General features: G+C 44.9%; 1 protein-coding gene across 1 annotated transcript in view; it reads right to left on the bottom strand.

The window, feature by feature from the left end:
* Positions 1-5,742: 5,742 nt before the first annotated feature.
* LOC132836832 (serine/threonine-protein phosphatase 2B catalytic subunit gamma isoform-like) overlaps positions 5,743-27,692 on the bottom strand; it is a 41,038-nt gene continuing 19,088 nt past the window's right edge. The window contains exons 8-14 of the mRNA XM_060856353.1: positions 27,192-27,286; positions 26,919-27,044; positions 19,537-19,602; positions 18,397-18,478; positions 18,155-18,252; positions 14,190-14,219; positions 5,743-9,512 (exon numbers count right to left, since the gene is read on the bottom strand). Coding sequence (XP_060712336.1) covers positions 9,079-9,512; positions 14,190-14,219; positions 18,155-18,252; positions 18,397-18,478; positions 19,537-19,602; positions 26,919-27,044; positions 27,192-27,286 — 931 coding nt within the window. The 3' untranslated portion in view covers positions 5,743-9,078. The remainder of the gene's footprint in view (positions 9,513-14,189; positions 14,220-18,154; positions 18,253-18,396; positions 18,479-19,536; positions 19,603-26,918; positions 27,045-27,191; positions 27,287-27,692) is intronic.

Here is a 27,692-nt window from a genome sequence, read left to right as displayed (position 1 = left end):
ATCTGGGATCCACTACCGATTCTGGAAGAGAGCTGCAAACCCTTTCTGTGTAGAAATGTTTCCGAACATCTCTCCTGAACAGTTTGACTCTAACTCTCATACTCTGCCTTTCGTTCAGAATGGCAGCTGGTGACAAGTGGAGTCCTGCAGGGTTCAGTCCTGAGGCCGCAGCTGTTCACTTTACATATCAATGATCTGGATGAAGGGACTGGGGGCAGCCTGGTGAAGTTCGCCGATGATACAACGTTAGGCAGACAGGCAGGTAGTACTGAGGAGGTGGGGAGGCTGCAGCAAGATTTAGGTCAGGCAGCATCCAAGGAGAAGGAGAACTGACAAACGTCAATTCTCCTGCTCCCTGGATGCTGCCTGACCTGCTGCGCTTTTTCAGCAACACATTTTTCAGCTCTGATCTCCAGCATCTGCAGTCCTCACTTTCTCCCTGCAGCAAGATTTAGACAGTTTAGGACAGTGGTCCAGGAAATGGCTGATGAAATTCAATGTGAGCAAGTGCAAGGTCTTGCACTTTGGGAAAAAAGAAAACAGGCATGGACTATTTCCTAAACGGTGAGAAAATTCATAAAGCATAAGTGCAAAGGGATCTGGGAGTGCTAATCCAGGATTCTCTAAAGGTTGATTTGTCGGCTGAGTCCGTGATTAAGAAAGCAAATGTAATGTTGTCATTTATTTCAAGATGGTTGGAATATAAAAGCAGCGATGTGCTTCTGAGACCTTATTAAGCTCTAGTTAGGCCCCATTTAGAATAGCGTGTCCACTTTTGGGCCTCACAACTCAGGAAGGACGTACTTGCCCTGGAGCATGTCCAGCAGAGATTCACACAGATGATCCCTGGAATGGTAGGCCTAACAGATACTGATCAGCTGAGGATTCTGGGATTGTATTCATTAGAGTTTAGAAGGTTGAGGAGAAATCTAATAGAAATTTACAAGATTATGCAGGGCTTAGAAAGGGTGGACGCTGGGAAGTTTTTTCCGTATGGTGGGGATATTAGGATCCGGGCACAGCCTTAGAATTAGAGGGAGTTAATTTAGAACAGAAATGAGGCGACATTTTTTCAGCCAGAGAGTGGTGGGCTTGTGGAATTTATTACCATAGAGTGCAGTGGAGGCCAGGATGGTGTGTGACTTCAAGGCAGATATTGAAAAATTCTTGATCTCGCTAAGGGTTTAAGGGCTATGGGGAGAGTGCAGGTAGGTGGAATTGAAACGCCCATCAGCCATGATTAAATGGCACAGTGGACTCGATGGGCCGAATGGTCTTGCTTCCACTTTTATGTCTTATAGTTCAAGAATCCCCAATGGAGTCAACAGACCCTTTGGTCCAATGTGTCCATGCCAACTAGATATCCTAACTTAATCTCTTCCTATTTGCCAGCATTTGGCCCATACCACTCTCAACCCTTCCTATTCATATATCCAACCAGATACCTTTTAAATGCTGTAATTGTTTCCACCTCCACCACTCCCACTGGTAGCTCATTCCATACACACACCACCCTTTATGTGAAAAAGTTGTCCCTTAAATCCCTTTTGTATCGTTCCCCACTCACCCTAAACCTATGTCCTCTAGTTCTAGACTCCCCCACCACAGGGAAAAGATCTTGTCTATTTACCCTAGCCATGCCCCTCATGTTTCTATAAGCACCCCTCAGCCTCCAATGCTAAAGGGAAAATAGCCTCAGCTTTCACAGCCTCTCCCCATAGCTCAACCCTCCAACCCTGGCAACATCCCTGTCAATCTTTTCTGAACCATTTCAAGTTTCACAAGACCCTTCTTTTCCTGTTGTAGCTTGAAGACTTCAATCAGATCACCTTTTAACTTTCTAAATTCAGAGGAAAAAGGTCTAACTAGTACACGGTTCTCATAACTCAACCCCTAAAGTCCATTCTCTATTCCTGAGATGCTGCCTGGCCTGCTGTGCTTTGACCAGCAACACATTTGCAGCCCTAAAGTCCATTATCATTCTTGTAAATCTACGCTGTATTTCCTCCAAGATCAATAGATCTTGCCCAAGGCAACGGTGTCCAGATCTGCTCACAGCAGATTCTTGATGAAGGGCTTTTGCCTGAAACTTCGATTTTCCTGCTCCTCGGATGCTGCCTGACCAGCTGTGCTTTTCCAGCACCATTCTAATCTTGACTCTGCTCACAGCACTCCAAGTGGAACCTAACTAGGGTTTTGCATAACTGCAGCTGAATGTCTGCTCCTTGCACACAGTCCTCGAGATATAAAAGCCAGCATTCCATTAACTTTCTTGATTATTTTCTGTACCTGTTTGTAGCATTTTGATAATTTGTATACATGGATCCCAGACTGTTTTGGTCTTCCACCATATTTAACTGCATACCATCATAGAAATTATCCTGATCTATCTTTCTACATTCTAAAATGGACTTTTAGACTGAGAACTCTGAAAATTCACTTCTTTTTTCTGAACTTCCTACTGCAATAACATATAGTTAAAGGTAGCAAGCAATTTCAAGTTTTTGATATTTAGATACCAGTATCGGGCAGGTGCCTGTTTAACTTGGCTTTTCTAACTATTTTAAGGGCTACTGATTCAGCCTTATTGCACTTTCAAAAGATTTACTAGTTGAATTCTCACTTTGACACAAATATCCAGGTACTCACTCTGTCTCATTCCAACGAAGTTCCTCTATACAGCCTCATCTGTCCTACATCTCTTTCGATTTATGCAGCTGACAGATGTCAGTGTAGCATTACTGTATGGCTAGCCTAGGTAGAGAGTACAGATTAGAATCATTTGGAATGTGTTTAGCCATGCGTATTAAAGTGGTCCAGTGATTTTGTCATTCTGACTCTGGTTTCTGAGCGGGTGTGGTTAATATTCACCATAATGTTGGGGCTCAGTTAGCTCAGATGACTGGATGGTTCAGTTGTGGTGCAGTGACACCAACAGTACATGTTCAATTCCCCCTGCATATAGGCCCTGACATCTCAACCTTGCCCTTTGGCTGATACGTGGTGACCCTCAGGTTACACTCACCAACCATTGCTTACCTCTCGAGAGCTGCCTCTGATCCTCTGGGACAATAACAATTTTATGCCTGCGTTTGTCATTCAGCACTGTCGGAGTGTTCATCGAATATTATCTGCTGTTACACCAGCTGAAAGCTCTGCCAGCCGGTACCTTTAATTTTGGAGCTGCAATTGAAGAGTTGAGAATGAACAGCTCCCATTTAGCCAACTGACAAGGGGAATTCACCAGAAAACATTCCCAACTGCTATCAGCTCTGGATCCATCCATCCACCCACCATCCATGACTAACCTCCTTCCATTATGGCAGATTTCTTGTTCTTGAATTCTCTCCAAGACAGAAATAAGACAACTGCCTTTGCTGGGTTCTCTCATGTTACTGAAGTTTGTGTGTCAGGATTGACCTGGGCATCCACAGCTCACTAGGTCTCTGCAAGAGTTTGTGTGTGTGTGAATGAGTGTGAGAGTGAGAGTGAGTGAGTGTGTGTGTGTGAGAATGTGTGCGTGTGTGTGTGTGAGAGAGAGTGAGTGAGTGTGTGTTAGAGAGAGAGAGAGAGAGAGAGAGAGAGAGAGAGTGTGTGCGCACGCACGCTTGTTTGGAGGGCTCACCTACAGCCCTACTACCTCTCATCTTCCTCTGGGCACACTGCAAGTTTGTGCTCAATTTGGACAGTCATATCTGAATCTACTTCCAGTGCTTCCCTCCACATAGGCTAATGTGTTTTCCCACATCGATGTAGAAGAGTGGAAGCCTTTTGATTTTTGTCACTTGCATTGCACCTCTTGATGTTGTTTGCCCTGAGAATTTCCTTCAGAGGGGATCGCTTTCAGATTTCTGTACTCCTCCACATTGGAGTGATAACTTGTCGATGGAAGATGAAGTTTCTGGAAGGAGGTCTATGTGCTTTGTATGCAGCACAATGAATAACCATCTTGTTTGCGATTTTGCACCCACCAGTGAGTTCTTATGAACCTTGCCTGTCTGCTGAAGGCCCTCCTGAGTTTTGATGTGGTGACCACAGCAAAGCCAGGTACATGTTATGCAGAACCTGAAGTTGTTTCTGTCAGTCAGACGCTGGTACAGAAAAGAAAACTTAATTCTATCTGTTGTCGTTGTCCAAGTTGTAGCATTGTTCTATTAATCATCAAATTAAGAATTCCAAACGTTGATTGTGCAAGCTGGTTTGTGCACACGATGCTTATTTACTGTTGTCACATTTTTCTTTTCATCAAACTTTACTCAAGTGAATTGCCACAGCTAAATCACTCATTTCATTTTCCAATAACAACTTTCACAATGGAATTATAGACTCTGATGATTGGTTCTCAAACCCTTCCCCACCCCCCACCGCAAATAGTGTCATCAACTAAACACACAAAAATCACAAAGAGAAATCATCAGCAGAGACTCACGTTCACTCTCAACCTCTGCAACGGTGATTCCAGGAATCAGCAATGAACAAAACCCATGCAGTCATTGTCCCCCATCTGTCTCTCTCTCACACACACTCATACATACACACACACACACACACACACACACACACACACACAGGAGACCTACTGCCCTCCAAGTGACTTGAGTGAAGAACTTGTGTCGGGGAGATGGTGGCAATATCACCAGTAATCCAGAGCACAAGGCTCATGGTCTCTGGACATGGGTTCCAATCCCACCATGGCAGATGCTGTTGTAATTCAAATTCAATAAAAATCTGGAATAAATATTTTTTAAAATCCTGATGGTGATCACATAATCACCATCGATGGCTGTAAAAATACATTCAGTTCATAATGCCTTTCTCTGGATTGGCCTACATGTGACTCCAGACCCAAAGCAATGTGGTTGATTCTTCACTGCCCTCTGGGAAACTAGGAATGGGCAATAAATGCTGACCAAGCCAGCAATGCTACATGCTGAAGACAAATATTAAAAAAAAATCCTGTGGGACCTTGACAGAGGACATGTGGAGAGAATGCTTCCTCATGTGGGAGAATCTAAAACTCAAAGTCACTGCTTTAAGACAGACTTGAGCCAAGACCATTTCCTCATCGATGGTGATGAATCTTTGGATCTATCCAAAAGGGAGATGGAAGCAGAACCTTTGAACATTGTTAAGGCACAGGTGGATGGATTCTTGTTATCAGGGGTAAGTGATAATGTGGATGTGAGATTAAAATCAGATCAGTCATTACCTTACTGAATGGTGGAGCAGGCTTGAGGAGCCAAATGGCTTCTTCCTGTTCCTAATTTACAAGCAACTATATATCCTTCTCATCAGGATGGTAAAGACGATTTAGAATATGTCACTGTCCTCCAAGCAGCGTTCAGTAGCAATGCTACAAAGCAACAAGGACCAAAACCATTACCATGGGACGAATGCCTGGGTTCAAACAGCTCTCAGTGAGATGTACTGTGCTAGCACACAGACACAGTCACCATGTGATTGGACAGGACATTCAGAGGAAATGAGCCATGTCACATGCTGTAGTTTGACCGTTTGAAATTAGCATGAATAATAGGAAATAGAAGCCTGGTTTCAGTGTGACCATGAAGCTGTCTGACAAACTCAACTGCCCCTCAGAGGGTCTTTCAGTGGGAAAATCTGTCAGCTTGTTGAATCTGGGTCTATCTGTGCCTCCTCTTCCACACCTTAAACAGTTCATACAGACCAAAACATCACACTTGACGGCCAGGAACAGGAACACACATCTGCAGCTCCAGCTAATAAAACCAAACTTGGATTTTTAATGCAAATTTTGTTACAAGAAAAGTTCAGTATATGTTATCGTTATGCTAATTAGAAACCGCGACAGTTTTCTCAGTGCACTTACAAAAAACACAAGTTAATGAAACTCTTTTTAACCAACAGTATCAATGTAGAATGTCTCTCCTGTGGGGAATTATCCTTCTCTTCCACAAAAAAGGGGAACAGTTACAGCATTTTTTTAAAGACTCTGCAAAAAGAACTTTTCCTAAATAAAAAAGACACCAAAATAATAATCTTTATGTGAATTGGAAGCCAAGTGGTTAAAACAGGGATGGGGTCAGGTTTCTTTGAAAGGCTCTTTCTCCCCAGTATAGTTTCAAATTGAGGCAGCTTCTACCCCAACAGTCCCTGAAATCCTACTGTGGCAAACTTGCATTTGCTTTCTCAAAATGGGCTCGAAGCCAGTGTTCGACATTAGGTCTTAGGTTGGGAAGATGGGGGTAGATAGGATTGCTTGGCTGCAAACTGAATGACCCCAATGTTGTCTGGAATGTGGTCAGTTGTTCACAGACAGTCAGAAACTGAAGCTGAAGCCTCACAAAGCCCACGTTTGAAGACATCTGCTGTGAACAAGGGATCAATATGAGAACCAACTCTCTTGCTCTCATTCAGACTTCGCTCTAGCAACAAATTGCCAATTCAAGCAATCTGTCAATGCATCAGTGTTGACAGTCACTGGTCTGGGATCAGCTGGCTTTAAAAGCAGCCTGGCACACTTCAAGTGACCTCATGCCCCCTCTTGACATGAAAACAGTGAGAACAAGATGACTTTGGCACCCATACCAACGATCAGCAAACTCACTAAGGTTAAAAATTAAAACACAGCCTCGGCCTACCTCTTCATCTGTTGTACTCACTTCTCTCGACCAGAAGAAACCGCATTCTCATCTGGAAAGCCACAGGTACCAGTACTCGGCATTTAACAGCAGGGGAGATGAGGGATAATCCATGAAACTGACTCTCTGGTTAACTCAAGCAAATGGCCTTTGTACTAACACTGATTATCTGGTCTCCGGCAATCCACGCCATCAGGAGTTCACCCCTGACTAGTGATGGTTGGCCTCTTGCATCACCTCTGCTATCTGTTCCACAAAATCAGTTGCCTTCCTTGCAAAGCAAGAGGTGCCCAAATGCAGCCCAACAGAGCTCACTGGAGGAGAGCTGCAAGGTCAGAGCTCACTTGAGAAAGGGCCTGATCACATGCACGCAGGCTGAGATGTTGTGACTGTCAGCTGCCAAACGCCTGTGACATTCAAAAAGTGATCTTCATCCGGTAGGCCTTTCTATTCGGAGCTACAATAAACCCAATACTGCTGTCTTAGGACACCTGTCCTGTTAACAATATACCACTGCATCCCAAGGCAGTGACAGTGATTTGTGCCAACAGTTTAGGGTGGGTACTGCAGTACTGTTGCAGAACAGATTTTCTTTGTTCAGGGTGATTTGGGATTTTTTGCAAAAGATGCAGTACAGACGAGAATTGGCAGTGTGCTGCAGTTAAATACCCAGGCACTCGAATGAAGAGCACTGCAAACAGACATTGCAAGAGAATGAAAGCACAAACTAGCAAAGATTTCCCAGAATTGCACACCGAAATCTGAGGCACAGTTATGCTCATGCAATCAGTGGAAGAGGTACTGCAGATCATTACATTTACTTCTAGCAGTCTTCAGAGAGGGAACCAAACAAGTTGGATTCATTTTCATTAGTTAAAGTGGTCTGAAAGTCATTTCTCAGATGAAGCAGGGTTTAAAACATTCAGCATTTCAACTGTGGAACTAACATTCCAAAAGGTGTGTGTGGCCCAACCCTTGAGGAACAGCAACCATCATCAGCTCTTCAACTTCAAGAACTATTGATTTTCCATCCAAAAGGTCAGGTGATAAAAGATGTATGCCTGAGATCTCAGATCTATTTTCTTTCTTGACATTCTGATGACCTCCTCAAACACTGCAGCATCCTGAACTCAATACCAAAATGGGACAAGTTTGACCCAGAAGATGTATTCTGCAGGACATAACCTGAACAATCAGACTTCCAAATACATAAAACAGTGCTCAATTACAAGAAAACGTATTTGGCCAGCAGGAGTCTCCTGATTACTGACTGTCCTATCAAGCACGAGAGAGCTAGTGAAAGAGAGACAGTGTTCAACGTGGGTGGGAGGAGACACAGGCATCAGTTAAAATAAGACAAAATGGAGAAGACAGCAGACGCAGAAAGTAGGGGAAAGGAACAGAGACAGAGAGACTGGCAGACACAATGGGGAGAGCGACAGAGGCAAGGCAAAGAAGGAGAAACAGGACAGAGCGAGTTGATTTCAATCATGTTTCAATTGGCCTCCCACACAGACACCAGCTCAGAGACATATCCCCAAAGGCAACACCAGAGTTCACAACTGAATATCCTTCTCAAGTTGACCTTCCCAATTCATCAGGATTCAACCTAGTTCACACATACAGATTCATTCATTTTAAAGTAAAGTTTCTAAATGGGATGTAGACATCGTGCCATGCAACAGACTTGTGTTTTTAAAAATAAAAACTTGAAACAAATCAACTTTGTATCCATATTTCCTTTTCCCAAAAGGTCCCGATGAGCCTTCAAGACCACACATTTTTAAAAAAATCAGAGCCACATTTGTAAAAAAGCTGACGGCTTGACTAGTTGGGAACTGAGACTGAGTTCTCCAATGGGCAGGATTGTTCAGGTGGCCAAATGTGAACACACAGGAGAGCTAACATGCACTGAGCCTCACCCGCTGAAATCATACGAGTCATTACAAGTATAGGTGAAGGGAACAGGTAAAAATGGGGGAGTGGGTAAAGGCAGGGCAGCCACTGGACAAGAGGCAATTAATGCCTTCATCAACCCTTCAACATCTGCAGGATTTGCTGGTTGTCATCATCTACTGCAGAGCAACACAAGTGAATAGCGCAGTCCTTCCCCCAACTGCGCCCTGAACCAGATTGTGAACAAATATCAGATTTGGGTACTCAAAGCAGAGATGGGACTGAGATGGCATCCATTTCCCAAATCCACACACATTCCCCCAGAATGCTCCTTCAGAAAACTTAGCAAGGTCCGCACAAAATCAAGAGCTACGTCAGTCGGCTTCTCTCCAGTCACTTCAGTCCAAGAGGGAGGTGAGCTGGCTTCTAGAGTCAAAGAGATCGGATTTCGCAATATTCCAGTAAAACTGGGCACTCACAGCGGAGGTGACGGGACAGGCTGGGAGTTATGGATCTCAGGATACTCCCAAGCACTCACAATAAATAAATAGGTCATTATTGGTTAGTGTGCCATCTTATCTTTTCCTTTCATTCCCTGGGTGGTCTTGGCAGCTGGCATCCCTGACTGAGTGGGCGCGGGGCGCTGGCCCATTGCTTGCTGCCGGCGGTCAGGAGGTATGTTGGTGGCAAATTGGCCTCGCCCCGCCATCTGCTGCTGCTGTGGAGGAGCGTTTTGCAGTCCACGGGTGGCTTGGTAACCCTGAGGAGGCCATTTCATCTGGGCCTGGGCTTGGACTCGTGCCTGAGCCTGAGCCCGTGCCTGAGCCTGGGCTTGGGCCTGAGCTCGAGCTTGGGCCTGAGTTGGAGTCGGTGCAGCAGGCGGAGATTGAGACATGGGCTGGTTTGACATCAGCGGCTTGCGGGGAGGCATCCTTTCATTGATCCGGTCCAAGCCTCTGGCCTGTTCAAAGCTGATCTTCTGCAGCGAAGCTTTCCCTTAGAGATGGACAGAGACACAAGCAACACGTAAGGCTATGCACTGGCAATCACACAGCTTATAGACAAACAGGAACATACAAAACACGAGCTGCTGTAAACTATTCAGCCCCCCAACTCCACCGTTCAATAAAATCACAACTGATCTTCACCCTCAACCTCCAAGAATTGTCAACCATGAGAAGGACAGGGTAGAGTTCCAAATGGTCAGAGAGGTGGCAGATGAAGTTCAATTCAGAGAAGTGTGAGATGATGCACATGAAGAGCACAAAGGCAATCTAAAATAGGGGATACAATTCTGAAGGGGGTGAAGGACCAAAAGGACTGGGTGCATATGTGCAGAGACGATTGAAGGTGGTAGGACTGGTGCAGAAAGAAATTAATAAACAGCAGTGTTCTCAGCTTTACTAATTGGGAGCATTGTACACAAGAACAAGAGGTGGCTTTGAAGTTACTTTGTAGAACTCAGTTAGAGTGTTGTGGACAGTTGTGGGCACCACATTATCGGAAAGATGCGAATGCACTGAATCAGTGCAGAAGTGATTTAGAAAAGCAGCTCCAGAAATGAGAAACTTAAGTTATGAGAATAGATTTTAAAAGCTTGGAATGTTCTGCTTGGAGAGAAGACGACTAAAAGGAGATTTGAGAGAGATTTACAAAACCATAAGCGAGTTGGATAGAACAGAGAGAGAAATCTTCCCACTCTCAAAAGGATTAAGAATGAGAAGGCATAAATTTAAAAGTTACTCAGCAACTTTTACTCAGCAAGTCATTAGGATATGGAATGCACAGCCTAGAAACATGGTGAAACTGGCATTTGAGGCATTCAGGAAGTTACTCAGTGATTATTTAAAACTAAAAGGTATATGCAAGGGCTTGTGGAAAGGGCAAGAAAATGGCACAGTCATAATACTCATTTGGAAAGCTGGTGCAGATACAATGGGTCGAATAGCCTCCCTTTGCACCGTAAACCCTGAAATTCTGTGACATGTTCCCGTACCATCCCTATTTCTACAATTTAAGGTCCCTGGGAATTTTATTCTTAGAGGGTTCATGATCTTGGATCACCCTGATTTAGAAGACAGCGGAGGTGGAGTCACTGAAATGTTTAACGGCAGTGAATAGATTTTTGTTAAGTCAGGGAATCACAGATTATCAAGAAAAGATGGGAAGGTGGAATTCAAAACACAACTAGATCAGTTGTGGAACGGTGGTACAGGCTCCTCAGGCTAAATTGTCTATTTCTGCTCCTAATTCCTATGTCTGCATGTACAGGTAAGTTGGAGCCAGGTTGTTCAAAGGTGATAAATGGAAGCACTGTTCTATACAGCAGGTGGTGGAAATCTGGAGTATTTCTCTGGCAAAGTATGAGAGTCTGAGGGTGGAGGTCAGACAAGCCAATTGCTACACTGACATTGGCCAAGATTATGAAGCATCCTAAAGCGAGGTGAGGAAATGGAACTCCTTGCAGATGTGGGATGATTGGATGAATGGCAGAGCAGGCTTCAAGTGTTGAATGGTCTCAACCTGCTCCTCTGCTTGCTCAGTTAGAAATAAAGAAGTGATAGCCTATTGGTAATAGCGCCAGACTATTAATCTAGAAACTCTGGGAATGTTCTGGGGTCCCCAGTTTGAATTCTGCCATGTCAGACATGGAACCTGAATTCAATCAAAATCTAGAATTAATACCAGAACAGTGACCACTAATTATTGTTGAGTAAACACCCCATCAGGTTCACAAACAGAGAGGAATCTGCCATCCATACCTGATCTGACCTACATGTGACTCTGGATCCAAAGCAATGTGGTTGACTCTGCCCTTTGGTCAATTAGAATTAAATCATAGATTTAATGATCAATTGAAGAAAGCAGAAAAACAGATGGTAACTGGGCAGTGGGCTTATTGACCAAGGCAGCTGCCAGTTCATTTGACAATTTGCTTTGATAATTCCACAGTTCCCAGGTCAGACATGTATCTCGAGCAAGTCTCTTTGTTCCTCCCGTATGTGTCAATTGTGGCTCAGTAGACAGACTCTTACTTGCTAGTCAGATACTGGTGTAAATCTCACATACTGTGGGAGTGCCACACTGGCAGGGGAACCATTTCACAGCTCCCTGTTTCCACAACACTATGCTCAAGAGCTAAGGAGTTTTACCTGGAATTATGATCTCAAACAAGACCATTACCCCTTTGCTGGTTGTGGGAACTTGCTATGCAGCAACTGGTGTTATTCTGCATTACAACACTGAAAGCATTTTACTTGTCTGTCATTGGCTGTGAGGCCCTTCAGGACATGCCAGGGATGGAAAAGTGTTATTGATTCCCTTGTTCCTTCATTCTCCATCATCACTGCTCCCTTCCTTATTGGGATGGAGACATTGATCTAAGTTTCCTTATACACCCGCAGAATTCTTCTCCGGTGCCCCTCCACCTGCTTGCTCCTTCACATGGTGACTATCATAGAGTCATATGGCATAGGAATAGGACTTTAGGCTCACCACATCTATGCCGATCAACGTACTTGTGATAACTTCTACACTTACATCCAAGTCATTAATGCACATAATAAACAGCAAGGGTCCCAGCACCGATCACTGTGGTACATAAACCATCTCTCCACTATCACTCTTTCACCTCTGATTTGGATGCAGTTTGCCAACTTGCCTTAGATCCTATGTGCTATTACATTTTGGACCTGCCTTCCACATGGGACCTTGTCAAAGGCCTGACTGAAGGTCATGTAAAACATACTACCCTCACAAATGTATTTCGTCAACTTTTCAAAAAACGCAGTTAAATTGGTCAGACAGGATCTCCCTCGAACAAATCCATGCTATCACTGACCAAGCCTCTCTGTTCTAAGTATTAATTAATCCTGTTCTTCAGAAATTTTTCCAATAATTTCTCTTCTGGTGACATCAAAAACTGGTCTGTAATTACCTGGCCTATCCCTGCTGCCCCTCTTGAACAAAGGAACCACATGAGCTATCCTCCAGGGATCTGGTCCTTCACCCGTGGCCAGCCAGGTATTAGATATCTCTGCCAGGGACCCAGAATCTCCTCCCTTGCCTCGAGAGCAGTCTGGGGTACATCTCATCCAGTCCTGGATTCTCATCCACCTGCATACCAGTTAAAACCTGCAACATCTCATCCTTATTAATCTTAACATGTTTAAGCGAAGCGATGAATGCAATTGAAAGATTTTCACTTCAGATCTCACCCACATCCTCTGACTTTGTGAAAGTTTGCCCCCTTTGGTCTTGAGTAGTTCCCACTCTTTCTTTGCTAATCTTCTCAACTTTAACATACTTGGGTAGGGAGAAATCAGAACTGATGAACACTCACCAGACTCAAAACATTAACACTGTTTTCTCCCCACAGATGATGCACATCTGCTGCATTCCACCAGTGATTTCTGTTCCAGATCTCCAGCTCTTGGTTTTATTTTACTGATTTTAAATAACTATTTAGAGAGTTAAACCTTTGCTGGAATAAATCCAGGCAGCATCCAAGGAGCAGCAGGAATCCTGAAGAAGGGCTCATGCCTGAAAAGTCGATGCTCCTGCTCCTTGGATGCTGCCTGACCTGCTGCGCTTTTCCAGCAACACATTTTCAGCTCTAATCTCCAGCATCTGCAGTCCTCACTTTCTCCTGGAACTAAATCCAAACAGGGAACCAGGTTTAATAGACAACAAGTATCTGAAAGCTACTTTGGAAAAAGAACAATTGAAGTTGATATTTGTCTGGAGTTAAAACTGTTTACCATACAATACAAGGAGTAGAGCAATGAGTAATAACTTCATACATATTCGTTAATGAGATTTGGAAATGGAAGTACACTGCAAACACAGAGGCAACAACTGATAACCTAGCATACATGAAAAGTGCAGTCATTATTCTTGGTTGTACAGTGATCTAAATTTCCCTTTTCAAACTGGGACAAACAGTAGCACCAGGATTTAAACCTCCAGGAATTCAGACATAACCACTTCCAACTCAAAACAAAAAGCCTCCCTTTGGCTGTGCTGAGTAAAAGCAGCTTCTGGACAGTGTAGCGTAGTGCAGTATCGCTGGTGTGATAGCCTCAGGTCAGGCAGTTGAACAATGTGCGAGGTAACAGCCGAGTCGGATCATCCCATAGTGTAGTTTCAAGTCCACTCCCTACTGTAGCTGAGGTGGCACCATGCAGTCAGCTGCTCAATGACATCCTGTGGACAATGGGACCTCCATCTTTACCCAAATTGGGCTGACAATCCACTCCAATCACACATGACCCAACTGACATTCTCATATCCTCAGGGCAAGTAGTAATGGGCAATAATATCACCTCACTCTATTCCCCAAGGAAGGGGAAGGGAAGAAATAAAGTAAAAATCCAACACTTGTTTACAGCAGTTTCCTCTTGCCTGTTGCAGTTTTGGAAATTGGGAAATCTAAGGCCACTGCAGCCAGCAAAATGAGGCCTCACACTTGAAGGGTAACCTGTGGCTGTATGCATTGCACTGTTCCTCTTGAAATGTTAAATACAGGAAAAAGCAGCAGCAGCCAGAGACACTTACACTCATCGCCAACACTCAGCAGTTGAGTGTGGCTAGATACTCAGCTTGGCTTGCAGAGCAGCAATTGGGATGTGGCCATGAGTAGGAACACACAATTACCAACATACAAACACATACCTGAAGAAGAGGTTACTGCATCAGTCATTGCTGAGAGGATGAACGTCAGCATGGAGGGAAAAAAAAAGAAACAATGATGTGAGGCACCAGAAACTCTTACAGCACAATTTATCACCAGCTCAGCTCAAGTACTCTGCAGAATACAGAGTCGCTCTTCAGTACACTCTCGGCTTGACCATTAATTTACAAAGCATTATACAACGATCAGCAAACTTTGGGCATGTCACACACATTTTGGTGACTCATTAGATTGCTCCAATGGCAGGTTGCTCCGAACTCAGTCGAGATCAAAATGAGGTTTGTTCCACCCTGCAACCCAGTCACAAGCACTTGGCCCTCCCTGCGAATCATTTAGAACATAGAACAGAGAACAGTACAGCACAGAACAGGCCCTTCAGCCCACAATGTTGTGCCAACCATTGATCCTCATGTGAGGTAAACCTAATGTATGAACTCTCAAATTTCTGTGACCATATGCATGTCCAGCAGTCTCTTACATGTCCCCAATGACCTTGCTTCCACAACTGCTGCTGGCAACGCATTCCATGCTCTCACGGTGGCACAGTGGTTAGCACTGCTGCCTCACAGCGCCTGTAGTCCCGGGTTCAATTCCCGACTCAGGCGACTGACTGTGTGGAGTTTGCACGTTCTCCCCGTGTCTGCGTGGGTTTCCTCCGGGTGCTCCGGTTTCCTCCCACAGTCACAAAGATGTGCGGGTCAGGTGAATTGGCCAAGCTAAATTGCCCGTAGTGTTAGGTAAGGGGTAAATGTAGGGGTATGGGTGGGTTGCGCTTCGGCGGGTCGGTGTGGACTTGTTGGGCCGAAGGGCCTGTTTCCACACTGTAAGTCTAATCAAACTCTCTGTGTAAAGAACCCGCCTCTGACATCCCCTCTTTACTTTCCTCCAACCAGCTTAAAACTATGTCCCCTTGTGTTAGCCATTTCTGCCCTGGGAAATAGTCTCTGGCTATCGACTCTATCTATGCCTCTCATTATCTTGTATACCTCAATTAGGTCCCCTCTCTTCCTCCTTTTCTCCAATGAAAAAAGTCCGAGCTCAGTTAACCTCTCTTCATAAGATAAGCCCTCCAGTCCAGGCAGCATCCTGGTAAACCTCCTCTGAACCCTCTCCAAAGCATCCACATCTTTCCTATAATAGGGCGACCAGAACTGGACGTAGTATTCCAAGTGCGGTCTAACCAAAGTTTTATACAGCTGCAACAAGATCTCACGACTCTTAAACTCAATCCCCCCATTAATAAAAGCCAAAACACCATATGCTTTCTTAACAATCCTGTCCACTTGGGTGGCCATTTTCAGGGATCTATGTATCTGCACACCAAGATCCCTCTGTTCCTCCACACTGCCAAGAATCCTATCCTCAATCCTGTACTCAGCTTTCAAACTAAATCTTCCAAAATGCATCACCTCGCATTTATCTAGGTTGAACTCCATCTGCCACCTCTCAGCCCATCTCTGCATCCTGTCAATGTCCTGCTGCAGCCTACAACAGCCCTCTGTACCGTCAATGACACCTCCAACCTTTGTGTCGTCTGCAAACTTGCTGACTCATCCTTCAATCCCCTCATCCAAGTCATTAATAAAAATTACAAACAGTAGAGGCCCAAGGACAGAGCCCTGTGGAACACCACTGACTTCCAGGCAGAATACTTGCCTTCCATTACCATTCATTGTCTTCTATTGACCAGCCAATTCTGTATCCAGACAGCTAAGTTCCCCTGTATCCCATTCCTCCTGACCTTCTGAATGAGCCTACCATGGGGAACCTTATCAAATGCCTTGCTGAAGTCCATATACACCACATCCACAGCTCGACCCTCATCAACGTTTCTAGTCACATCCTCAAAGAACTCGATAAGGTTTGTGAGGCATGACCTGCCCCTCACAAAGCTGTGTTGACTGTATTTAATCAAGCCATGGTCTTCCAGATGGTCATAAATCCTATCCCTCAGAATCCTTTCTAACACTTTGCAGATGGCAGACGTGAGACTGACTGGTCTGTAATTGCCAGGGATTTCCCTATTTCCTTTCTTGAAGAGAGGAATTACATTTGCCTCTCTCCAGTCCTCAGGTACGACTCCAGTGGAGAGCGAGGATGAAAAGACCTTCGCAAGTGGCGAAGCAATTGCATTTCTTGTTTCCCAAAGCAGCTGAGGACAAATCTGATCTGGGCCTGGCAACTTGTCAATCTTAATGTTTGTCAAAATTTTCAGCACATCAGCTTCCTCTATTTCTATCCATTCCAGCATGCACACCTGCTCTTCAAAGGTTTCATTCACTACAAAGTTTGTTTCTTTCGTAAAGACAGAAACAAAAAAACTCATTTAGGGCTTCCCCTACCTCCTCAGACTCCACACACAAGTTCTCTATGCTATCCCTGATCGGCCTACTCTTTTTTTGACCGTCCTCTTATTCCTCACATAAGTGTAAAATGCCTTTGTGTTCTCCCTAATGCGCTCTGCCAAGCCTTTCTCATGCCCCCTCCTGGCTCTCCTCAGACCATTTTTGAGCTCTTTCCTTGCCTGCCTGTAATCCTCTAGAGCTGAGCTTGACCCTAGCCTCCTCCACCTTATGTAAGCTACCTTCTTCCTTTTGATGAGAAGCTCCACCACTCTCGTCATCCAAGGTTCCTTTATCTTACCCCTTCTTGCCTGTCTCAGAGGGACATATTTATTCATCACTTGCATCAACTGTTCCTTAAACAGTCTCCACATATCTATAGTGCCTTTACCATTGAACAATTGCTCCCAGTCCATGCTTCCTAACTCATGTCTAATCGCATCATAGTTTCCTCTTCCCCAATTAAATATCCTCCAATTTTGCCTAATCCTCTCCTTCTCCATAGCTACGTAGAATGGGAGGCAGCTGTGGTCACTATCACCAAAATGCTCTCCCACCACAAGATCTGATACCTGCCCCGGCTCGTTTCCGAGCAGTAAGTCTAGAATGGCCTCTCCCCTCGTCGGCCTGTCAACGTACTGAGTTAGGAAACCCTCCTGAACACACCTTACAAAACAGCTCCATTCAAATCTTCTGCTCAAAGGAGGTTCCAATCAATATTGGGAAAGTTAAAGTCACCCATTACAACAACCCTACTACGACCACACTTTTCCAACATCTGCCAACCTATGCTTTCTTCCATCACCCTGCTGCTATTAAAGCAAACACACTTTAACTGATCCCTTGGTTCCTTCCCACCAGCTCGTCTACCTTTTGCTATTGCCTCATCTGCATCAACTCTCACCTCCGGTATACAGCTCAGGTATAATTTGAAACACAGACCAACTGAGGAGCGAGGCAGCATCAATATCAGGGACCCCATTTCCAGCCAATCTCCCTATGGGTATAAAGGCAGCAGCCGGGGGTTCCTGTCTGGGTTCAGGGCTCCATTTATGTCCTCAGTATCACCGCTGATAACCCGTCCACTTAATGAGTCTGGACAAAACACATAGCCCACAACCTCAATCGAAGCAGGAGTCCTGAGCTGGGGTTGGGAGGAAATTTCACACCAGCATGTGACTTCATCATTCTGAGGGTGTGTCAGCAGGAGCTGAGACAGCAGCTTTCAAACTAGGACATCGCAAAGTTACAACCAGGAGAGGGATCAATGTTGCAGTGATTGTGCATGAAATGAGAAAAGGGAATTTTTCCCTGACGATAGCATTGATCGCAGTGAACCCTCAGGCACCTCTGGTTTCTGTTTCCAACTGAATTGCTTCAACGGTCCAATTTTCCAACTCAAGCACTGGCAAAGAGAATGTGGTGAGGTGCTTTGAACAGGGCTGGGGCTGGAGAGGGAAGGATAACTGTGAGAGGGAACAGGAACGTTTAATGTGTTTCACAGAGTGCTGGAAAGAAGCATATGGTGCATAGGAGAGAAATGGTTTGTCTGTGCCCCTGAGGGACAGTCCTGAAGGCACACACTGCACACTAACTTTCCTAACCTTTCTCCAAGGCTGATTTTCCTCCTGCCAAGGCACCAAGAGGCAGATTGCCACTTGGAGTCAAGCCTTTTAACGTCAGTACATTTTCATGTTCCTCTCTGCAAAAAGAACAAATCAACAGAAAGGTCAACTTGAAAGAGCCGCCAAAAAAACATGAAATGAAGGCACTGCGTGCATAGTCATAGAGCAGCAGCGCAGCACATTTCCAGCCACTGAGAAATCAGGAACATCAGACAACCTACCTCAGAACAGTAAAGACTCGGGCCATCTTGCCAATTGCACGGATCTTGTTCTTGATGACTTCCTTGCGATCATGTTGAGAAGCTGAGACAAAGAGGTGCACAAGGCTATCATTAAGCTCGACAGACCCCTGACCCAGTCAGCCCCAAGCAATTTACACAGAAGTATTGGGTTTTATGGGATGGTGACAAACACAATGGTCAAGGTGCAATCCAGCGCCATCAGAACATACACCATGAATTCCTCTAGAAGAAAGCTCACAATGAGAGGAGAAGCACAGGAGAGGTCTGAGTCCAGATTTGAGCCTTAATCTTAGCACTTACAGCAAAACTGCATCCACCCCAATATATTCACCACTTTCCATAAAATCTCCATAGTGAGGAAATAGGAACTCTTCTCTCTCTCTCTGTCCTTAAACTGTCAAGCTAAGGACACGGTGATCGTGAGAAAGCCATTTGTAATCTCAGTCAAATTCAGTCATCAAAATGAGATCACTGCTCATGACCACCTTGCTTAAAAAGGTTGCTGTGCACGATAAGTTTACAGTGTTTTCTACTTTTCAATATTGACTGTGCTGCAAAAATACTTCATAGAATCTGTACAGTGTTGAAGCAGGCCATTCAGCCCATCAAGTCCATACTGACCCTATGAAGTGCAACCCACCCAGACCCACCATCCGACCCAATCCCTGTACAGCTGTATTTCTCACAGCTAACCCACCTACCCTGCACGTCCCTGGACACTATGGGCAATTTAGCATGGCCAATCGACCTGTACTGCACATTGTTGGACTGTGGGAGGGAACTGCAGCACCCCACAGAAACCAATGTGGACACGGTCAGGATGTGCAAACTCACATAGACAGTTGCCTGAGGATGGAATCGAACCCAGGTTCCTGACGCTGTGAGGCAGCAGTGCTAACCACTGAGACACCGTGCTGCCCCAGGCCATTTCATTCACTTTGAAGTGATTTGCAATGGCTCGAGGTTGTGTAAACCTCTACACAAATGTAAGTTGGTTTCTCCCTCAATACTAACATTAGTCACAACAGGAGAGAGAAAGGAAGTTGGATGAAAGGTGGCCAGTCCCTGATCAACTGCAACCTTCCATCACCCACCATCGATGGTTCAATTCATACTTACCATCGTCATCATCCAGGAGCTCATCATCAGTACAGATGTTCAGGATGTTGACCAGCATGTCTGTAACTGTAAGAGACAGCAGACAATTCAGGCCAGGCAGAATCACAGTGCCACACAGAACTCAGAACTCGAGAATCATTTGGCTGTTAGATGCAATATTATTCTTACAACAAATGGCAAGACTTGTCCTCAACTAAGTGATTGTACAGAATTGAACCATATCCCTCTAATCCCAAGCACATTCACATGACAGACTAACTCTGCAGGGACAAGGTCAGTTACATAAAAAGGTCAAGGGTCTGAACTCAAAGGCGAGAAAGACTTCACACAGTCGAGTCAATTTTCTGTCATCGAGATCACAACGCTGACATTCTGAGAATTATTGGGCAATCTTCAGATCAGGTTTTCGTTTCGATGAAAGTCAATTATAAGTAACAGTTCAGCAGAGTTGAAGATGAATTTTAAAAATAGTGATTTCTGGAATGCCCTCAGGTTCCCAGAAGACATTTTACTGTGCAGCTTGTCTGGTTTCTTCTTATTTAGGAACAAAAGGAATCCTTCCATTTGTGACCAGCTCCTTGGAGGTTATTCCTTCAACTCCTACCCCCCCCACCCCATACGTGTACCGAAACTGCATCTTCAGTTGGCTGTTGCTCAACAACCTTCAGCAGGTCCATGCCGTTTTATGTAACTGACCTTGTCCCTGCAGAGTTAGTCTGTCTTGTGAATGTGCTTGGGATTAGAGGGATAGAGTTCAATTCTGTACAATCATTTAGTTGAAAACAACCTTGGCAGGTCCACGCTCCCCCCACCAACCCACCCTCCACTCCCTGCACTTTCCCCTGCCACTGCAAGAAGTGCAAAACCTGCGCCCACACCTCACCCCTCACTCCTGTCCAAGGCCTCAAAGGACTCTTTCACATCTGACAGATTTACCTGTACTTCCACATATGTCATCGACTGTGTCCACTGCTTTTGAGGAGACAGGACATCAACTTGCAGAACAGTTCAGAGAACATCTCTGGGACACACGCATCCAACAAACCCCAGCACCCCATGGCTGAACACTTCAACTCTCCTTCCCACTCTGCCAAAGGCGTGCAAATCCTGGGCTTCCTCCACTGCCAAACTCTCGCCACCTGACGCCTGGAGGAAGAATGCCTCATTTTTCACCTTGGGACCATCCAACCACATGGGATCAATGTGGATTTCACCGGTTTCCTCATTTCCCGTCCCGATCTTATCCCAGATCCAACCTTCCACTTGGCACCGCCTTCTTGAACTGTCCTACCTGTCCATCTTCCTTCCCACTATTATGACACGGGGTAAACCCCTCTGCTAACACATGCGAGAGAAGCTCACCTCGCGCCGTAATCTGTTAAATTTAGATGGACAAAGAACTATCCCTGAAGTCACTATTTAAAGTAATTACTCTAAGTTCAACAGAGAACATTAAAACCAATTACTACTTGTAACTCATTTCTCTTAAATCTATCTTTTACCTCCCACTCTACAATACTAGTCCGATAAAAAAATCCTGATTAAGATTTACCAAACAAAATCACATTACAAAATCAGTCAGTTTTGCCAAATCTCCTTTGTAGATTTTCCTCTGTAGATTACCCCCAGGTTGGCCTCAATGTTCAGCTACACAAACTCCCCACAGACAGGTCCCTTTCAGAGAGCTCTTCAGCTAGCAGTCTACATTTGTTGGTCTTTGGCAGTTCTCCCCCAAACTGTTCAAAATGTCTGGTTTCATACCCCAAAACATCAGATTGTTTCATTGGTTTTAATATCAACACACTAAATTCAAATTTGATTGGATTTGGGTATGTTGGGGCAAATTTTAAACTGACTGGCCGAATTTGAATTTGTTTTTGTTTCACGGCAACTCATCTGCAGCTATTTGTTTTGATCACGTATTACATTGTTACCTTGCTCAGGACTTCGTGTGCTTTGTTTGTCCTTGCTAGCTTTTCAACTCTCTTAAAAGTACAGTACATCTCTATACCTTCATAACAACCCCGATCCGTTCCACCTTCACCCCCACCTTCATCCACTTATCACATTCCCAACTACCTTCACCCCAGCCCCACCCTCTCGCTCCTATTTATTTCTCAGCCCCCTTGGGCCACCGCCTCATTCCTGATGAAGAGTTTCTGTTCGCAACATCGACTCTCTTACTCCTCAGATGCTGCCTGACTGGCTGTGTTTTTTCAGCACCATACTCTTTGAATCTTCAGCATCAGAAGCCCCTAACTAATCTTCACAAATAAAGCCATAAGTCCTTTCATTCATCTATCTTAAAGTTTTGCCTGTTCGCTTTTCAAAGTCACTTGATTTAATAACAAGTAGTAAAAAATCTAGATCAAACTTTTGAGTTCAAAACCTTCTCAATCCACACTGTCCAAAGATTTCCAAATTCCAGTTCCTGATCGTTGTTAAATATAAATACGTGTACCCGACACTACACTGACTGAATCAAGTCTTTTCCCCCTGTAGTTTGCAATAACTCCAAACTCAGCTCCTGTCATAGAGTCATAAAGATGTACAGCACGGAAACAGACCCTTCAGTCCAACTTGTTCGTGCTGACCAGATATCCTAAATTAATCTAGTCTCATTTGCCAGCACTTGGCCTATATTCCTCTAAACCCTTCCTGTTCGTTTACCCATCTAGATGCCTTTTACATGTTGTATTTGTACCAGCCTCCACCACTTCCTCCGGCAGCTCATTCCATTGGCCTTAGGTTCCTTTTAAATCTTTCCCTCTCACCCTAAACCTGTACCCTCTAGTTCTGGACTCCCCCACTCCAGAGAAAAGACTTTGTGTATTTACCCTATCCATGCCCCTCACGATTTAACAAACCTCTAGAAGGTCATTCCTTGGCCTCCGTGCCCCAGCCTATTCAGTCTCTCCCGAAAGCTCAAACCCTCCAAACCTGGCAACATCATCTTTTCTGAATCCATTCAAGTTTGACCACACCCTTCCTACGTTAGGGAGATCAGAAATGCACACAATATTCCAAAAGTGACCTCACCTTTTCAGCAGCGTGAGCCAGGGGTCAGCCAGGAAGGGACGTTTCAATATAAAATACTTACCTCATGAATCAACAGAGCGAAGGTTGAATGTGAGTGGAAACAGACATGGGTACTACTGAGTAAGTGAGCTAATATATTCAGGCAGTGGCTAAACCTGAAACACTGCACGTGCAGCATCTCCCACCCGGTCTTCCTCCTCTAACCAAAAAAAAACTCTTTTTGGAGGATGGGTAAGAAATGGATTTTTCAAATCTCTTTTGGCAATTTAGAGCAGAGGCGACAGAAGCTATGGCAGTTGCATGTTCCTCTTGCAGGATGTGGGAAGTAAGGGTCACCTCAGTGTCCCTGCTGACTTCCCCTGCGGGAAGTGTACCCAAGTCCAGCTCCTCCCAGACTGCGTTAGGGAAGTGGGGCTGGAATTGGTTGAACTTTGGACTATTCTGGAGTCTGAGGGGGTGATAGAGAGGAGTTACAGGGAGGTAGTCACACCTAAGTTACAGGATAAATGTAGCTGAGTGACTGCAAGGAGAGGGAAAGGAGATAGGTAGTCCTCAGTCAGTGCAGGGGTTCCCTGTGGCCATCCCCCTCAATAATAAGTATACCACTTGGGATAGAGTTGGAGAGGATGACCTATCAGGGGAAAGCCACAGTGGTCAGGTCTCTGGCACTGAGCCTGCTCTGTGGCTCAGAAGGGAAGTGGAGAGAATAATGATAGGAGATTCAATGGTGAGGGAAACAGACAGGAGATTCCGTGGTCGTGAACGAGAATCCTGGATAATATGTTGCCTCCTGGGTGCCAGGTCAGGAATGTCGCGGATTGAGTCTACAAGATTCTTAAGGGGGAGGGTGAGCAGCCAGTGGTACACATCGGTACCAATGACATTGCTCAGAAAGGGATGAAGGCCTGAAAAGTGAATACAGGGAGTTCGGTTGGAAGCTAGAAGGCAGGATGAGCAGAGTCGTAATCTCAGGATTACTACTGGTGCCAGGGCTAGTGAGGCTAGGAACAGAGAGCGAGTGCAGATGAACATGAGGCTGCAGAGTTGGTGTAGGAGGGAGGCTTCTGATACATGCATCATTGGGATACCTTCTGGGGAAGGTGGGATCTTTACAAGGAGGACGGGTTGCACCTGAACTGGAGGGGCACCAATATCAAAGGCAGAAGGTTTGTGAGACCTCTGCGGAGGGTTTAAACTAGTTAGGCAGAGGGGTTGGGAACCAGAGCTAGGGATCAGAGGATGGGGTAGCTGTTGAACAGGCATCCAGAGAATCTGTGAAGAAGGCTACACAGGTGATAGGGCAAAGTTGCAGTCAGTGTGATGGGTTGAAGTGTGTCAATTTTAACACAAAAAATGTCAGAAATAAGGAGGAGGGACTTAGAGCATGGATCAGTACTTGGAACTATGATGTGTTGGCCATTATAGAGACTTGGATATTACAGGGGGCGGGAATGGTTGTTGGATGTTCCAGGGTTTAGATTCAAAAGGAATAGGGAGGGAGGTAAAAGAGGTGGGGGATAGTATCACAACTGCAGGAAGGGAGGTCGTCGAGGAGGGTTTGTCTAGAGAGTCACTATGGGTGGGAGTCAGACACAGGAAAGGAGCAGTCACTTTACTGGGAGTTTTCTATTGAACCCTCAATAGCAACAGAGACATGGAGGAGCAGTCTGGGAGGCAGATTTTGGAATGGTGCAGAAATAACAGGGTTGTCACACTTTCCTAATATTGATTGGAACCTCCTTAGTTCAAATACTTTGGATGGAGCAGTTCTTGTCAGGTATGTCTAGGAAGGGCTCCTGACTCAATATGTAGGTAGGCCGACGAGAGGGGAGGCCATGATTGAATTTGGTACTTGGCAACAAACCAGGTCAGGTGTCAGATCTCTCGGTGAGAGACCATTTCAGTGATAGTGATCACAACTCCCTGACCCTTACTATCGTCATGGAGAGGCATAGGAGAAGACAGTATGGGAGAGTATTGAATTGTGGTGGGGGGATTACAATCCTATTAGGCAGGAACAGTGGAGCATAAAACAGATATTCTCAGGGAAAGGTAGGACAGAAATGTGGAGGTTGATTTGGGAGCAAGGAAGGGATGGTAGGGTGAAGGAACCTTGTGTGACAAAGGGATGTGGAACATCTAGTCAGGAGCAAGAAGGAAGCTTATTTAAGGTTCAGAAAGCAAGGATCAGACAGGGCTCTAGAGAGTTACAAGATAGCCTGGAAAGAACTGAAGAATGGACTTAGGAGAGCTAAAAGGGAGCATGAAAAAGTTTTGGTGGATAGGATTAAGGAAAAATCCAAGGCATTCTACACTGATGTGAGGAACAAAAGGATGGCCAGAGTGAGGGTAGGGCCAATCAGGGATAGTGGAGGGAACATGTGCCTGGAGTCAGAGAAGGTAGGAGAAGTCTTTAATGAATATGTGCCTCAGTATTCATGAATAAGAGGGATCTTGTCATTTGTGAGGACAGCGTGGAACAGGCTGATATACTCAAACAGGTTGATGTTAAGAAGGAGCATGTGCTGGAAATTTTGAAAAACATGAAGATAGATAAGCCCCCTGGGTCAGATGGGATCTACTCAAGGTTTCTCACTGTCCACTGGAGTAGTACCAGATGACTGAAGAGTGTCAAAGAAAGGGAATAGGGATAAACCTGGGAATTACAGATGAATTAGTCTTACATCGGTGGTGGGTAAATTATTGGAGAGGATTCTGAGAGACTGGATTTATAATTATTTGGAAAAGCATAGCTTGATTAGAGATAGTGAGCATGGCTTTGTGATGTGACAAAACGCACTGATCAAGGTAGATCAGTGGATGTGGTGCATGTGTATTTTAGCAAGGTGTTTGAGAAGGTTCTGCATGGTAGGCTCATTCAGAAAGTAAGGAGACATGGGATACACGGAAATTTTGGCTGTCTAATACAGAATTGGCTGGCCCACAGGAGACCGAGGGTGGTAATAAATACAAAGTATTCAGCCTAGACTTCGGTGGCCAGTGATGTTCCACAGGGATCTATTCTGGAACCTCTGCTCTTTGTGACATCTTTAAATGACTTGGATGAGGAAGTAGACAGGTGGGTTAGTAAGTTTTCCAATGACACAAAGGTTGGTGGACTTGTGGATAGTGTGGAGGGCTATTGTAGCTTGCAACAGAACATTGCCAGGATGCAGAACTGGACTGAGATGTGGCAAATGTAGTTCAACCTGGAAAAGTATGAAATGATTCAACGTGGAAGGTCGAATTTCAATGCAGATTACAGGGTTAAAGGCAGGATTCTTGACAGTGTGGAGGAACAGAGAGATTTGGGGTCCACGTGCATAGATTCCTCAAAATTGCCACCCAAGGTGAAAGGGTCTTGTTGTGTTGGCTTTCATTAGCAGTGGGGTTGAGTTTGAGAGCTGTGAGGTTATGCTGCAGCTCCGAAAGCCATGATTAGACCACATTTGGAATATTGCATTCAGTTCTGGTCGCCTCACTGTCGGAAAGATGTGGAAAGTTTGGAGACAGTGCACAGGACATTTACCAGGGTGCAGCCTGGATGAAGAATCTTACGAAGAAAGGTTGAGGGAGCTGAGGCTTTTCTCATTGGAGCGAAGAGGATGAGAGGTGACTTGATAGAGGTGTACAAGATGTTGACAGGCAGAGATAGAGTGGGCAGCCAGAGACTTTTTCCCAGGACGGAAAAGGTCTATCATGATGGACTTAATTTTAAGGTGATTGGAGGAAGGTTTAGGAGAGATGCCAGAGGTAGGTTGTTTACACAGAGTGGTGGTAGTAGAGTCGGATGTGTTAGAGACATCTAAGCGACTCGTGGTTCAGCACATGGATGATAGTAAAATGTTGGGTATGGAGGTTAGTTTGATCTTGGGGCAGGATAAAAGGTCGGCACAACATTAATGGCCAAAGGGCGTGTAATATGCAGCACTGTTTTATGTTCAATGTCTTGTACAGCCACAACATGACCTCCCAACTACTATACTCAATGCTCTGACCAATAAAGGAAAGCAGACCAAATGCCTTCTTCACTATCCTATCTACCTGTGACTTCACTTTCAAGGAGCTATGAACCTGAACTCCAAGGTCTTGTTGTTTATCAACACTCCCCAGGACCTCAGCACTAAGTTTTTAAGTCCTGCTCTGATTTGCCTTTCCAAAATGCCACCCCTCACATTTATCTAAATTTAACTCCTCTCCTACCGTCTCTCAGCAACACATTCTCTCTCTGCTGGACTGTCCACCTCACCCACATCTCAGGTTCCAAAGGCTATACTCATAAGTATAAGCTTCCTGTAATAATAAAGCCCAGCTTCATCAATCCTAAAGCAAGCAACCCTTACCTTTCTCACCAACAAAGGGCAGAGACCAGGAGAATACATCCATGAAGTTTGGAAGCCAGTAGGGGTGAGGGGAGCAGTTAAATTGCCTAATATTCATCACATTATTTTCATATTTCAATATAGCAGCTGTAGGAAGGAAAATTGAAAACACATCGCAATGAATCAGCACAGATCAAACACTGCAATGGACTTAAGTATGAACAGAAAACACAGCAGACTACTCAAAAAAGTATATACTATGGCAGTGGTAAATAAATGAATTAACTTTCTCACCTTTGTTATTATAGACATCTAGATAATTTGGTGCAGAGAAAATGGTTATTAAAGATGGAAAGCCAGTTGCCTGGTTTTTCCGATACATTCGGTACCTGTCAATTTAAAGAATCCAACAATAAACAATACACTAACCAAATAATCAGCCACCGTATCACAGAAGTTGATGGACAATGAAAGACTGCTTCCATATTGGTGTGAGAAAAAACTGCATTCACACCAGCAGGAGAACAGAGAGAGAAAGGAGACCTCGATGCACTGGAGCGAGTGATGGGACAGAGACTCACTGGAGAAAGTGGGTGATGGAACTGAGACTCACGGAAGAAAATGGTGATGGAACCAAGACCCACTGGAGTGAGTAGGTGATGGGACTGAAATGCATTGGAGCTAGTGGGTAATGGACCGAGATGCACTGGAGAAAGTGGGTAATGGGACTGAAACTCACTGGAGCGAGTGGATGATGAAATTGAGACAAACTGGAGCTAGTGGGTAATGAGACAG

This window comes from Hemiscyllium ocellatum, chromosome 48 (assembly GCF_020745735.1).
Source record: "Hemiscyllium ocellatum isolate sHemOce1 chromosome 48, sHemOce1.pat.X.cur, whole genome shotgun sequence".
Lineage (NCBI taxonomy): Eukaryota > Metazoa > Chordata > Chondrichthyes > Orectolobiformes > Hemiscylliidae > Hemiscyllium > Hemiscyllium ocellatum.
Note: the sequence above shows the minus strand (reverse complement) of the source record. Positions and strands in the feature narration are given on the sequence as shown.